This window comes from Electrona antarctica (genome assembly GCF_951216825.1).
Source record: "Electrona antarctica genome assembly, chromosome: 14".
NCBI lineage: Eukaryota > Metazoa > Chordata > Actinopteri > Myctophiformes > Myctophidae > Electrona > Electrona antarctica.
This window is the reverse complement of record NC_136795.1, coordinates 9,421,191-9,436,267: the sequence shown is the minus strand read 5'-3', so window position 1 is coordinate 9,436,267 and position 15,077 is coordinate 9,421,191. Positions and strand designations below refer to the sequence as shown.

General features: G+C 44.6%; 1 protein-coding gene across 1 annotated transcript in view; it reads left to right on the top strand.

Annotated features, from left to right (window-relative positions):
* The window catches only part of prkcbb (protein kinase C, beta b), a 164,076-nt gene that overhangs the window by 26,244 nt on the left and 122,755 nt on the right, over window positions 1–15,077 (top strand). Inside the window, exons 2-3 of the mRNA XM_079521676.1 lie at window positions 1,540–2,011; window positions 5,210–5,241. Of these exons, the coding sequence (XP_079377802.1) occupies window positions 1,833–2,011; window positions 5,210–5,241 (211 nt within the window). The 5' untranslated portion in view covers window positions 1,540–1,832. The remainder of the gene's footprint in view (window positions 1–1,539; window positions 2,012–5,209; window positions 5,242–15,077) is intronic.

Here is a 15,077-nt window from a genome sequence, read left to right as displayed (position 1 = left end):
CATTACAATGCTGGAAACCTCGATTGGGGCTAAAAATGTCAGTCAAGTAACCCACCGTCCCACACACACACCCTAAAAAGAAGATATATGAACAAAGCCTGCATGCATATGCTACCTGGCCTGCTTTTGGGCAACCTGCTGAGACAAACAGCAACTTGCAATGACAACACCAGAGGGAGCTCCACAAATCACGTTCAACCAATGCAGATTTGGCACGAACAAGGGTTTCAATTAGTTCTCCTGCTATATGCCACCAAAATGTGGAATGCCCTATACCAACAGCCATATTAAAAGAAGTCTTTAAAACCACTCTAAAAGAACACTGTACAGGTACAGGTGGCTGCAATTCAAAGTTGGTTACTGTGTAGGCCTACATATTTTTTTCCTTTTGTTCCCTACTCGTTTACATTATGTTTTTGCACTATCTATCTAACTATAAATGCACCAAGTCTCTGTACGTATACGTACGTCTGTAATCCACCTAACTCGAACTGTTCGCCCGACCGACCCACCGTGACTGGTGTCGAGTTGGTCGGACCCACGGTTGTCCAGAACCGCCCCAAAAGGGCCTCTGCCCGCCGCCATGCCCGGGCTCTGAACAGGGCCCCTGCCCATGGTCCATATATGGACTGTTCTGACATCCAAATATGGAGTGGTGTGACACACCACTCCATATTTGGGCATGCCTGACACAGAACTCCATAAGCTGGCCTGTTCTGACATCACAACACTCCATATTTGGGCATGCCTGACACAGAACAACATATATAGGAATAAAGGGACACAGAGAGACACATACAGAAATCTCCATATATGGGTATAAAAGGGACACAGACAGATGGGTGGAACGGGTACCAGCACAAAAGCCTCATTTGACATGCATGACAAAGAACTCCATATATGGGCATAAAAGGACATATGCATAATAACTGGGTGGGGCATGCATTACCGGTTGTCCAGAACCAGCACAAAAGCCTCTGCCCGGGCTCTGGAGTCTGGACTCTGGACCGGATCACCCCTTTATCTCCATATATGGATCTGACCTGTTCTGACATCACAACACGGGCACCGCTCTTATAGTTACTGTATAATTTTGTCATTCATATGTTCGATGAATTGAGTAGGAAACAAGCTGAAAGGCTTTCTTGGTTTCATCCTTTTAGCAGACCTTGTAGATAGACCTATACTGTACTTCCATGTGCCTGTCCGCATGCAAACTGTTAATAACTGTTATTCAATCAATCAATCAGTCAGTCAGTCAATGCTTGTATACAGTAGCAACAGGTGAACACCCGAACAGGTGAGCTGGGCTTCATGTAGCCATTATTAGCCAGCTATTCTGCTACTGTAGAACAGAATAGCAGAGGCGGGGCTTAAATTAATCACCAAATTAAAACTATCAAACCTCATAGAGAATTGCTGGAGTCGTTTATCAGTGAAACATATAGGCTAAATCGCCCCTCCTCTATCTCTCCTCTCTAACACCCCCCCTCCCCTCTCTCTCTCTCTCTCTCTCTCTCTCTCTCTCTCTCTCTCCAGTACACAGCAGTCACACAGCGCGCAAAAGGAGGAAGCAGAGGAGAGCTGCGCGAGGCGGAGAGGAGCGCAACAGCCTGTCGTGCCGATTCTGAACCTGCACAGACTGACAGACGGGAAGAAAACACAACTGCTACCAATTTAATACTCAAAAACAAACTGCTTTACGCACCAAACAAGCTTTTTTTTGTTGTTTTGTTTTTGTTTTACATCATATTTCTGCGTCTGTTCGCTGCTTCGCGTGAAAAAGCAACAACAACAAAACAGACGGAGAGAGAGAGAGAGAGAGATAAAGAATGGCAGATTCGGAGGCGAACAGCGACGGGGAGGACAGCGGACCGCGCGAGCCCATGCGGGGCTTCGCGCGCCAGGGCGCCCTCCGCCAGAAGAACGTGCACGAGGTGAAGGACCACAAGTTCATCGCGCGCTTCTTCAAACAGCCGACATTCTGCAGCCACTGCACCGACTTCATCTGGTGAGAGAGATGGAAAGAGAGGGTCGGAATGCATGGTCAATACACTCATTTTAATACAAGACCCCCCCCCCATTTTAAATAGGTTGGGTTCGGCGAGGTTGTTTTAATTAGGCTAATTCGTAATTGAATTCGGCTGTGTGTGCCACTGTTTGGCGCTTTCATGAGAGACAGAAAGTAGGAGGGAGGTTACGTGTAATTGGGATGCCTAGAAATAGGAATTCATTATGAATATGACGGCTAGAATGCAGGCTGTGAAGTTTTTCGCATGCTGCTTTTAATTGAACTTATTGTGGCTTTAAAAAAACGTGCATTCAACAGGAGCCAAGGAAGGAGTTGCAGGTATCTTATTCTTATCACCAAACTGCAGTACTGTCTCTGAGATTCATAGATTCATTGTTATAATATTTTATCCTTATCTTATCGTCACACACTAAAGAACGCTTGCAATTTAAAGACTTCAGCCCCTATACCCGAAACCCCCAGCCTTTCTCTTCTCTTCTCTTCTCTTCTCTTCTCTTAATTCTCTTCAGGTACAGACATGTCGGCAGTCAGAGGGGCCTGTCAGTCTGGTTTCTAAAACGAGATTTTGGCCCTTATATAGTCCTAACCTAATTTGGCGGATTTATTCATATATCTAGGCTACCTTCTATTCCCAAAACGGCCATTATTTAAGTCCTGTCGATGGGGTTTTTGATTTCTTAATAGCTCATGGTTTGACCTAGTCCTAGACTGTGTGTGTGTGTGTGTGTGTGTGTGTGTGTGTGTGTGTGTGTGTGTGTGTGTGTGTGTGTGTGTGTGTGTGCCCGCGCATACAGGTCTATGGGTAAACATCTTAAACTGATCACTCACTGCATGATGTATGTGATGTATTAACTGGTGCCATTTGGTTATGTAATGCAATGTTAAGTCTAGTTACTATCTGTCCACACAGTGAGTGAATCTGTTATTTTGCTGTGTATTTATACATCTAACCTTTCTATCACCATGTCTATCAATTTGGGTCAATTAGGCCACTTCTATTTTCAATCTCAACATATAGAGCGGCAGTGGCTCTGCAGCCGCTTGGGGATCGGAAGGTTTGCGGTTTGACCCCCCCCCCCCTCTGTGTGTTAGCCTACTGTCGAAGTGTTCTTGAGCAAGATACTGAACTAACTGCTCCCCCCCTGCGCTCCTGTGTGGACAGCGCTCAGCTGAAAAACTGAATTTCCCCGGTGGGATCGAAAAGAATAAACGTGGGATATATCTGGGGAACCCTATAAGGTCCCTTGTTGTTTAGCTGGCCCCCAACTAAACGAATGATAGTCTAGGAACAAAATGGACCTCACAGCTCTGAAACTGTTTGTAGTGTACATACGGGCTATACAAATGGGTCAACCTTTTTCACTTTGTATTCACTCATAACTGAGGATTTTATAGTGGAGTCCTAAATATATATTGCCCACATATACATAAAAATCACACCCGTGTGAACTGAGTGGTGTAAGGTCTTATATAGCCTGTCTGACGTAATGAAATCATGTCTGACGTAATGAAATCACACCCGGGTGAACAGGGTGAACATAGCAACCATGCTCATTTTTTCTGCACAGAAAAAAAAACCCTGTTCACCCGGGTGAACAGGGTGAACATAGCAACCATGCTCATTTTTTCTGCACTAACAAAGCCAGTTGTAGGAGTGGTTTACACCACTCAAAAATGGGAGACTTGGGAGTCCTTGAATTTGTGCGTGCGTGCGTGCGTGCGTGCGTGCGTGCGTGCGTGCGTGCGTGCGTGCGTGCGTGCGTGCGTGCGTGCGTGCGTGCATGCGTGCGTGCGTGCGTGGGTACACACACTGGGTAAGGTGGCGCACCATGTCTCGGGTCTAAACCAACAGGAGCTGTACTGGTTTCAGTACAGCAGAGTGGTCATAACAGATGGTCGGCAGCCTTTGATGTCCTGTACAACAGAAATGTCCTCTGGTGTTGTCATATAGTAGTCACTCTGAACTGTCATTTAGCCTGTTGTTGAGGGGCGCTAGCCCCTCCTATATACAGGTTTAATGTTTGTCTTTCCTAGACAAACATTAAAAACGCCATTGACAATGTTTGTTTTGTCTGTCACTGAGCAAATCGGCATATGATTATGATATCGCGATGATGTAAGATGATAAGGGTTGGTAAAGCGCCCCTCACTTCACACAGGTGTGATTTTTGTTATCCACTGTGTGTGTGTGTGTGTGTGTGTGTGTGTGTGTGTGTGTGTGTGTGTGTGTGTGTGTGTGTGTGTGTGTGTGTGTGTGTGTGTGTGTGTGTGTGTAATCCTTAAACAGAACCCCAGGAATCATCTCAAATATAGTCTCATTTTGATAGCCTGTGGCTCAGAGTGGAGGAAAGTGTTTTCGTTTTGTAGATTAGGCAATGCAGTGCCAAAGTATCTAGCAAACTTCACCAAAGTCAATAATAGTGGGCATGGGCATCCTTCAAGAGGGAGGGAGCGCCACTATGTGTTTCCTCCCAAGTTCAAGACCATATGTGGGAAAAACAAACAAGCGTACACAGGGGCCGTGTCCTCGAATAGTCCACCTGCAGACCTTAATTATTGTTTTGTTAAAATTCTCAGTAAAGAGCTGGCTCAGAAGGGGTCGAGGCTGGGATTAATTACTGTTTTTGGAGTATGATTGGGCCTGATGTACCTCGGTTATGTTTATTTAAATGTATGTATGTATGGTTGGTATTATGTGATAATGTATTGGATTTGGTTTTGTTCCTTGTCTTCCCTCTCCTCCCACGCAGCCCCACAGAGATCTTCAATGCGCACCCCTGCAGCACTTTATATCACTCACACGCATTCAATTATTCATTCCCCAGATCAGTACATTGTTTACACAAACACCCTAAAGGACCTCAATTGAAATAAGCTTTGTCGCTTTTATATGCTTTTGATGATAGTGGAGCATTATTGTATTGCATTGTCATTGGAGATGTTGGTGTGTGTGTGTGTGTGTGTGTGTGTGTGTGTGTGTGTGTGTGTGTGTGTGTGTGTGTGTGTGTGTGTGTGTGTGTGTGTGTGTGTGTGTGTGTGTGTGTGTGTGTGTGTGTGTGTGTGTGTGTGTGTGTGTGTGTGTGTGTGTGTGTGTGTGTGTGTGACATAATAAAGTATGTGTCTGTCTGTCTGTACAATGTTCAACCATTAAATGGTTTATGTATGTTCTGTCCACAGGGGTTTTGGCAAGCAGGGATTCCAGTGTCAAGGTAGGTGTCACACACACACACACACACACACACACACACGTGCGCACACGCACACGTGCATGCACACACGTCTTATTTATATTTCATGCCGCCTGCAACAGAATACACTCACCGCTATGTAGCCCTGTAACTGGTTGGTTACAACTTGACACACAATAGACGCACAAGTCGGTCTCTAAACGCTTTGCTCAACTAGAGACTGATCACAATCAAACGGCTTTCATTGTTAAAACTGGATGGAAACAATTTAGAACATACAAAAAAAACCCTGCATTGCAGATGCAGAACCAATTATAGGGTGACCCTTCGTATTTGGGCAGTGACATGACTGGTTTCCAGGTGTACTGTAAGGTTTGTTACTGGCTGTATATTCTCTACTGTTCTAGCTACTACTTATGCAATCCCCGGCACACCATTGGTAGTCTCGTTTTGTAGGTTGCTGAACTGGCGAGCGCGGATGCAGCCGAAACAATGCGTGCGTGCGTGCTGTGTGTGCGTGACTGCACGTGTGTGCGTGCGTGCATATTACTGGACACCGTAGGCAGGCTCTAGACCGGATCAGAGCACTGAGCAGTAAATGGAAACCAGGCTTTTAAGCCTGGTCACACGAGGTTTGGCGATTGGTATAGGGCTTTATAGGCGGATATCACTGATTGTCTGTCATTATGGCCAGACTAAACATGCACCCACACCGACAAGTAGCATTTCATGGTTAGCAGGCTTGCTGTCAAAGGTGTGTGTGTGTGTGTGTGTGTGTGTGTGTGTGTGTGTGTGTGTGTGTGTGTGCGCGTGCGCGTGTGCGTGTGCGCGTGCGTGCGTGTCAGGGCGGCTGTGGCTCAGGAGGTAGAGCAGGTCATCCAATGATCCCTGGGTCGGCGGTTCGAATCCCGGCTCCTCCTGTCCGCATGTCGAAGTGTCCTTGGGCAAGACACTGAACCCTACATGGCCTCCAATGAGTTGGTCGGTGTGAGCTTGCCACCATTGGTGTGTGTGTGAATGTGGGAAGTGAGGACGCTGGCGTCGACTGTTCGCCGCTTCACCTCCCAATGTATGAATGAATGATCCATTGTAAAGCGCTTTGAGCACTTGGAAAAGCGCAATTCATTGTGTGCATGTGCGTGCGTGTGCGTTTACAATTTTACACTTATTTTTAACATACGTACATATGTCAAAAGATCTGTAATTGGTGGTCTGGGGCTCTCCAAAATCGGGATCAGCATATGAACCAAAAATCTGGCATGGATTCTGAGTTCAAAGAGAGGTCTTTTTCTCTCTCTCTCTATTAAGTTCCCCTTGTCTCTTTGCTCTATTTGTTCTTGTACTGTGAACATGTATAGCCACTGGCTAAAATCTCACTTAGCCTGGAGCTAAGAAGGGATTGTAAGCCCTGGGCTAAGAATTGAAAGCACCATTGTATTAGTGCTCTCTCTCTCTCTCTCTCTCTCTCTCTCTCTCTCTCTCTCTCTCTCTCTCTCTCTCTCTCTCTCTCTCTCTCTCTCTCTCTCTCTCTCTCTCTCTCTCTCTCCCTCCTGCCCCCTCCTCATCTCTATATAATTCGTACTACCCATCCTCACTGCCAAGCGATGCGAGTACCAAAGAGTCGTTATTCGTTATACTATTTATAGCCTGTTTAAGTATAGTTTAACCATCATCAGTATGGTAAGATGAGACTCATTACTTAATAATGAGGCTCATTATTAAGTACAGCATAGATCGTGGTTGTTACTGAAGGTGGTTGTTACTGAAGGGTATTGTGTGTGTGTGTGTGTGTGTGTGTGTGTGTGTGTGTGTGTGTTGTGTGTGTGTGCGTGCACGTTTATATGTGCACAGGCTGCATTGTAGCTTCACAAAGCAGATACATTCCCTTCCTCTCATTAGTTATTCATTAGATTTGATTGGTTCAGGCTCTGTTGCAACGTCATGGATGACGCTCCACATCAGGACAGTTTCTTGCGTGATAATGTCGTCAGATTGCTTGGATTGAGGATTGGGTGTTAGTCTCTTTAATACCTAATGTTTGGCATGGCTGCATCTGTTAAAATGTTGCCAAAGCAGGCAACTGACTAATAATCATTAATTGGAATAAAATTAAATGCCGGAATGTGGGTGCGGCAAGATTTGATGTCCCCACCTTTCAGTCTGGTCACCCCTGACGTTGTGTGCACACTGTTTGTGTACTGTCCTCGCTCGCTGATCTGAGTGCTGTTAACCCATTTTGACCTGAGATCAGATTCTAAATATGTCTTCTACATCCTGACAGTTTTCTGAAAAAGCTACGTATGTTTCTATGTCAGTCGTAGACTTGTAGATCTGCTATTTTTCAATAGTTAAAACATAACATAATGCTAACACCAAAAGGGGTTCCCGCCCCAAAATGGGTTAATTGCTGCACCTCCTGCAGATTGGTATGTATGTAGGCCAAATACACTAGCTCTGCATAAAAAGACCACTCGCCTCAATTCCATCATCAGAGTAGCCGACAGTAAACTGCAAACAAAAATGAATGTGCCATTGAATTCCAAAGCAACACATATTATTAGGTCATGGCGGTGTGTCTGGGGTCCTGGATTTTGACAGTTACTCAATAGGCTATCACATCTCTGACGGTCATATTAGTCTAATGTTAGAACAAGATTTTGATTGAAATCTTAGATTTTTGGGTTAAAATGACAGAAACTAGACTTTCTCTCTGTGTGGTGGTCACTCATCTGCAAGATGGCAGTTAAGTTAACCATGCAGTGAAGCCCATATGTTGACATATAGATTCTGTGACAATCCTGTAATATTTCCTTTGAGACCCCAAAGCATTACAAACCGAAACACAGAATGAGTGAGGGTCATTACAGCACCACGGACAGCGACACAGTGGGCTTGGCTGCACTTAACTTTTGATTCTAATTATAAAGGAGTTCATATCAAGCTAAAGTAAAGTTGCGTACACGCATGTTTCAGCTGCGCTATATCTGGTTTATTCAGGGATGTTGCAGGGGGACCCGCCGTTTTTTATTTTTTGACTGCCTATTACCGCCCGCAGGTACATAAAACTGCCCGATCCCGCAAGAATTGGGTCGGCTTCCCGCGGGGCCCGATGCAGGGCCCTATTTCCTAAATTCCTGTGTCTTCAAGATGTTGATAAATCTGTCTTTTTTTTTTTTAAACTCCGGACAAGCCCCCTTCTTTCTCTAGACTAATTATAATTAAGGATAATTAAATAATGAAATGTAAAGACTTGCAAAAGAGCCCATGCAGCGCTCTCACAGGCCAGGCCCAGTTAATATATATTACGTTCCTGTTTATCTTTATCTTATTCCCCCACTTCCTGGTCTAAACCAGCCCCCCTCCCCACCGTTATACTGTATGAACTAGATGCAACTGGAATACAGTACACCACCTCAGTTTGACTCCATATGTCAGTCTTTCTCTAGCTCCGTTTCATATCTCCTGTTTCCCCCATCTCCCCATTTACAGTATCTCTTCCTCCTGTTATCTCTCACCCCCCTTTCTCTCGCTATACCCCCTTTCTCAATTTCATATCTATCTACCTCTTACCGTGGCCTCTCCCTTGCTCCAGTGCCTCTTTATTTTCTCTCTTTTTTTAAATATCAAATACATCCCCCCTCTTTTCTTTGATTTATACCCTGTGTGCGTGCGTGCGTGCGTGCGTGCGTGGTAGAGGGAGTCAGTGAGAGCTGTCAATGATGTGTGTGAAAGGGTAGAAAACCGAAAACGGAAATCTCGGTCTAGTTGTGCCCCAAATTAACCACGTTAACCTTGCTGGGTGTGGGTCTGCTTGTGCATAATGTCTGTGTTTGTGCATGCATACGTGCACGTGTGTGTGTGTGTGTGTGTGTGTGTGTGTGTGTGTGTGTGTGTGTGTGTGTGTGTGTGTGTGTGTGTGTGTGTGTGTGTGTGTGTGTGTGTGTGTGTGTGTGTGTGTGTGTGTGTGTGTGTGTGTGTGTGTGTGTGTGTGTGTGTGTGTGTGTGTGTGTGTGTGTTCAACCTGTGTGCCTGTCTGGAGCAAGGTATCACTTCCCCTGAGCCCAGGGAGAAAGGGAATTCTTCTGCAAGGGCACGCACGCACGCACACACACACACACAACTGAGGCAATGGGTGGAGGGTTGGTCTGCATGGTGACGGTGGCTGGTGTCACATTTGTACATGGATGGATGATTGATTGAATACTTTATTAGTCAGAAATGTAAACGGCATGAGGTACAGTCAGACATTTAGGATAAAAGGATAACCAAGGGAAACATGAATGCATGGATTGATAATCATAGGTCGATAACTGATAGATATGAGTAGAAATGGTGTGTGTGTTGTGTGTGTGTGTGTGTGTGTGTGTGTGTGTGTGTGTGTGTGTGTGTGTGTGTGTGTGTGTGTGTGTGTGTGTGTGTGTGTGTGTGTGTGTGTGTGTGTGTGTGTGTGTGTGTGTGTGTGATCTCTTCCACTATCGGTAGCCGCCAAATATGGCGAAGACGCTGTTACTTGTACCCCTGAAGGGTGTGTGGGTATTTGTCCGGGATTGGCTAATTGCACTCTGTACAGCACCTTGTAAATATTTGTGTTTTATTTATTTATTTATGTCCACATAAGAGATACAATACAATACAAGGTATTGTATCTCTTATGTGGACATAAATACATGATTAAAATGTGTTTGTGTGTGTGTGTGTGTGTGTGTGTCCTGTCTCTGCTGGTTTATTACAGTGGGCCAGTGTCCAGTGTTTATTTATTTATTTTGTATTTATAGTTTTTTATGGGTTTTATGACAGTTAGGCAGCACATCAGACAAGAAAATCTTTGCACATAGTCACCCATTTATTTCCTTTTTAAAAACATCACAAAGCATTACAGAAACACAAACGTAAAGCAACAACGTACACCCCCCCCAAAGAAACAAGGACAAACAGGACAAAAAAACAAACAAAAGAAACACAGGTCACAGGTCACATCATGGGTCAAAGTATTGTACACTTGTGAGAGAGGCACTGTCTGTCAATTCTGAAATCCACTGTCCGCTATATTTGGGTCACACCGAGCAGTCTAATCCAGGGACGACTGTGGCTCAGGAGGTAGAGCAGGTCGTCCAATGATCCATGGGTCGGCGGTTCGAATCTCGGCTCCTCCTGGCTACATGTCGAAGTGTCCTTGGGGAAGACACTGAACCCCAAATTGCTCGCGATGTGCTGGTTGGTACCTTGCATGGCTTCTGCCGCAATCGGTGTATGAATGTGTGTGTGAATGGGTGAATGTGAATGTAATGCACATGTAAAGCGCCTTGGATAAAGGCGCTATATAAATGCACCATTTACCTTATTTACCATTTAGGGAGGTACGAATATTGAAGTATTCTCTGCTGGTCTATTACAGTGGGCCAGTGTCCTGTCTCTGCTGGTTTATTGCAGTGGGCCAGTGTCCAGTGACCCAGACACGCAGATCAATAAGGGTCTTATGTTGTATTTATGGATCCACTGTACTGCGGCTAGGATCTCAACCTGTGGCTCGGGGGCCCAAAGTGGGCCAGGTGTCTGTAAACCCTTCACGTTCCATGCGCGAAAAGGGTAATCGGCTGAAAGCCAATATGTCCTGTGAAGCAGTGTGAACTGAACAAGCTAAAGCAGCCGTTTTCCGCAAGGGGAGACCGACAGATCTCTTTGTCATGTTGCCCTCGGGGATTAATCCAATTCGATGTAATCTTTTTTTATTGAGTTTATTGTCACATCACAGGTTTATGGGTGTGAAATGGTGTGGGTGGAATCCGTTTTTGTGCAAGCTCCATCGTTTTGGTTATTTCCATAAAAGAGAAAGAAGGGGCATCAAGGGGAAGAGAGAGAGAAAGATCAACAAAAAATATCAGTTTATCTACATAATACACATAGTATATCTATCCATTGTGGTAAGCGAGCGTGAGCATATAGCACCAGATATATGCTGTACATGATATACTATGGACGTTAGTTAAGGTGCAAGAATAATAATATAATTTAGAGATTAACCGTTTCCGTCCATCCGACGTGTCAGCTTGTCCTAGGGGTCCCAATCGACGCGTCCATCCGACGTGTCAGCACGTCCTAGGGGTCCCAATCGACGCGTACATCCGGCGTGTGAGGACGTCTTAGCGCATCCTCAATGATACGGGGCGAGATACGAATATTCTGAATTTTTTCCTTTTTTTAATTTGTCAGTTCGCCTTTCGGCTACCGTATGCTACACTCTAGGCAATTGTTTGCTTACCATGACTCGTCTCTCCTAATCCAGGGCGCTCTCCGTGGTGTTGAACGGATCGATATACTGGCGCTTCATTTCTGCTCCTCATCCGTCTCTCCCGCAAAATATGAACGCTTTTTGGATCATATATCGTATAAACTAAAACGATCGCAATGTAAATTAGCTATGTAAAGTAAACCTTTTTTAGTGGATTGTTTCCGGGTCATGGGTTTCCAAGTAAAAGCAGCCATGTTGTTCCGGCACCCCAGCGCTCCTATTTTGAAGGACTTCCGGCACTGATTGTGTTAACACACATCCTGCCTGTGCAGATGTGTGCCACTTGTGTGTGCATTGTAAGCCCTTGAACATTCTCCACGTATGGTGATCACTTGCTCCCTTGTGTGTAGTGGGGAATCTGACAAGGTCAGCTGTCAAGCACATAACAAACATGTTTGTTGACCTTAAGGTCAGGGCAGCTTATCTAACCATACTATATATAAGAGCTTGTCTTCTCTGCTTTGGTCAGAGAACTGCATGGCCTTTGACCTGTGTGACTGATGTATTTCTCCCATGATGCCATGCAATAAACCTGTATCGGACTCCATCGGCATCAGCATCCTGATTGTTCCAGTGTTCTTTGCAGATCCATTCACTAGGGTATAGACGAATTCAGAAACGGGTCTCATGGTCGCAGCTTACGTATTTCCTGTAGGCGGACTCGACATAGCTGCGGGGTTTAAACCCTCACCAGGTGCACCTCTTCTACTACAGTGACTGATAGTCTGCCTCAAACGTTACTCTTTTACCTGCTTTTTACTAACACTAACATTACAAAGATGCCCAGAACATCGAGATGAACCTGTTTAGTTTATGGCTGCCCCAACAGTAGTGGCAACATTAAAAAAACGGAATGTCAAAATATCCACCGCGGGGTCTGAGACCAGAGCCATTGAGTAATGGTTGAGACGAAGCAGTGAAAGGTCCTGAAAGATACATAACGTCAGTCTTACCCAATACCCAATCTTTCTGTTTAATGAACACATGGCTGCTGTACTTTATACCTCATACTAAGCATTTCAAGTATGAGTGTGAGGGTTTAAACCCCACAGCTATGTTGAGTCCGCCTACAGGAAATACGTAAGCTGCAACCATGAGACCCGTTTCTGAATTCGTCTATAGGGCTGGGTGATGGCTATTTTCAAATCCGAAATGTATATAGGGCTGAAGTGGTTAATGTATGTTTTGTAATAATAATCAAAATCTACAAAGTAAATAGTAACTAAAGTTTTCAAATAATTGTAGTGGAGTAAAAGTACAATATTTGCCTCTGAAAGTAGAAGTAAAAATAAAGTCCAATAAAGTAAAAGTACCTCAACATTTTAATTAAGTACAATACTTAAGTAAATGTAAACGGTTACTTCCACCACTGGTCGCGAGTCGTGACGTATTGTGAACGAGTAGATCACCTATTTTTTTTGACAATAGGTGAAGAAGTGGTTAAACCCAGGGAATGACACAACACTTATGCCATATCACAATATTATCATATCCAAAATCACTTTTCTCAACATCATTTCGATATAATATCGATTAATTGTCCTATGTGAGGGTTTCCCTCACTCTATCTCTCCCTTTGTCTCACCGTCTCTGCCCCCTCTCACTTTCTTTTCTCTGGCTCTCTTGGCTCATTGTGTTATTGTGCCAAACAATTCATCGGTTGCTGTTTGGAGTTGGCATATACTGTAGGACCCAGACATCTCCCCAAGCTCCCCCGGGAATCCCCCCAAAGTGTGTGTCAGCTCCTGGACACCTAGCCTGGTAAACGGTCGCGTGAATTCACATTATCATCACGTGTCTTCTGCAGAAGACACGTGAATTCATGCGGCCGGGATGGTTTACCACCACCAGGTTACCGGACACCCGCGAGCGGTCATAAATCTCATGTAAATGTCTAGTGTATGGTGATTTGCGTAGAGCCCGCCTACTACTGTCTCCGTAGTTTGCACACGTAACACATTCATGCACGCATAGCGTTTCCGTATCCACTCTAGGCCGGTTCTGCAACCTGCAGCAATGCCCTTTTTAACTCCTCTTGTTTGGTTCTCATTCGTCGCCGGACTGTCAATGTTTTCTCAGCCATTGGTCTGAGAGAGGCGGAGAGGAAAGTTAACAAAGTCTGTTTGAGAGAGGAGGTGTTCTAATCTTCATGATTAGTACTACTCGTGCCGTGCGTGATGAAGATGACATCAGGGGGATAAAAGGATTATAATACTCACTTCACATCTGAATATTTGAAGCAGTGCTTGTGTCTCATCCTAGTAAAGAATAATGATACATTTCCCATTGCAGAGTATGGAACAGTGCCTTTTCTTTTTATTATTTTGTTATAATTGTAGATGGTGTTGCCATCTACAATTCAATTGTAAAAATCTCACAACACGTCACATTGCAATGGCTTAAAGGGGAATACCACTCATTTTCAACATTTTACTATGTCGTTAATATACCTTAGAGCTGTTGTGTGGAAATAATAAAAAAGTCCCCCCATTCTGTGATGTTAAAAAAAATAATTTTTGATGATGTCATCAAGATGTGATTCACCATGTTAATGATTTTTTTTCAGACCTCCAGTTCTAGGAAACACAGAATGGAGGGACTTTTTTTTATTATTTCCACACAACAGCTCTAAGGTATATTAACACCTTAGAAGCCCGGAACTATTTAATCCATTTCATCCAGGGTGCCCATCATTTGTAGCGCACGGACCACTTTTACCGGCGCACCGGAAGCTGGTGTGCATGTCTGTGTAGCAGCTAACAATAGCCACACCACTCTAGAGTCTTAACGACAAGGTGTTAACGACATAGTAAAATGTTGAGAAATGAGTGGAATGCCCCTTTAATGCAATTTGCAGATCTATAAGTCTGTCTATGGATATTGGATAAAACCCATAAGCTAGAGGCTGTTTGGATAGGATTTATATAATTTTGTATCAAGTAATGTGCTTTATGTAGCGTAGTGGATTGGTCTAGTTTAATTACACAGGGGATCATTCAAATGTTATAATTATGAATGTTGGGGGCGGAGGGGGAACTGAACCCAAAAAGGTTTGAGAACCACTCCATGTTAAACTGGGTGGTCGTTAAATAAATAAACAAAGTGTGAGAAACACTCCTACTGTATATCCTCTCGCTCGGTTGTGTCTCCGATCTGGGCCTCCCTGAAAATAAATCTTCCAGGGTGGTTATGTCTGAGGACCCGTGAGGCAGTAACTTACACTCTTGCATTACATGATGCCACCGATGAGGATAGATCTGCAGAATATAGAATAGATTGTGTGTGTGCGTGTGCGTGCGTGCGTGCGTGCGTGCGTGCGTGTGTGCGTGCGCGCGCTACCATTTAGTGATCCACCATCACTTGGTTTGGTTTATGGTTATTTGTACCTCTTGGCATAACTGTTTGTTGTGTGCATACTTCTCTCTCTGTGTGTGTGTGTGTGTGTGTGTGTGTGTGTGTGAGCGAGCACACACACACACACACGCATGTAACACGCACGCACGCACGCGCACGTGTGCACGTGGTTGCACTTGGTTTGGTTTATGGTTATTTGTACCTCTTGGCATAA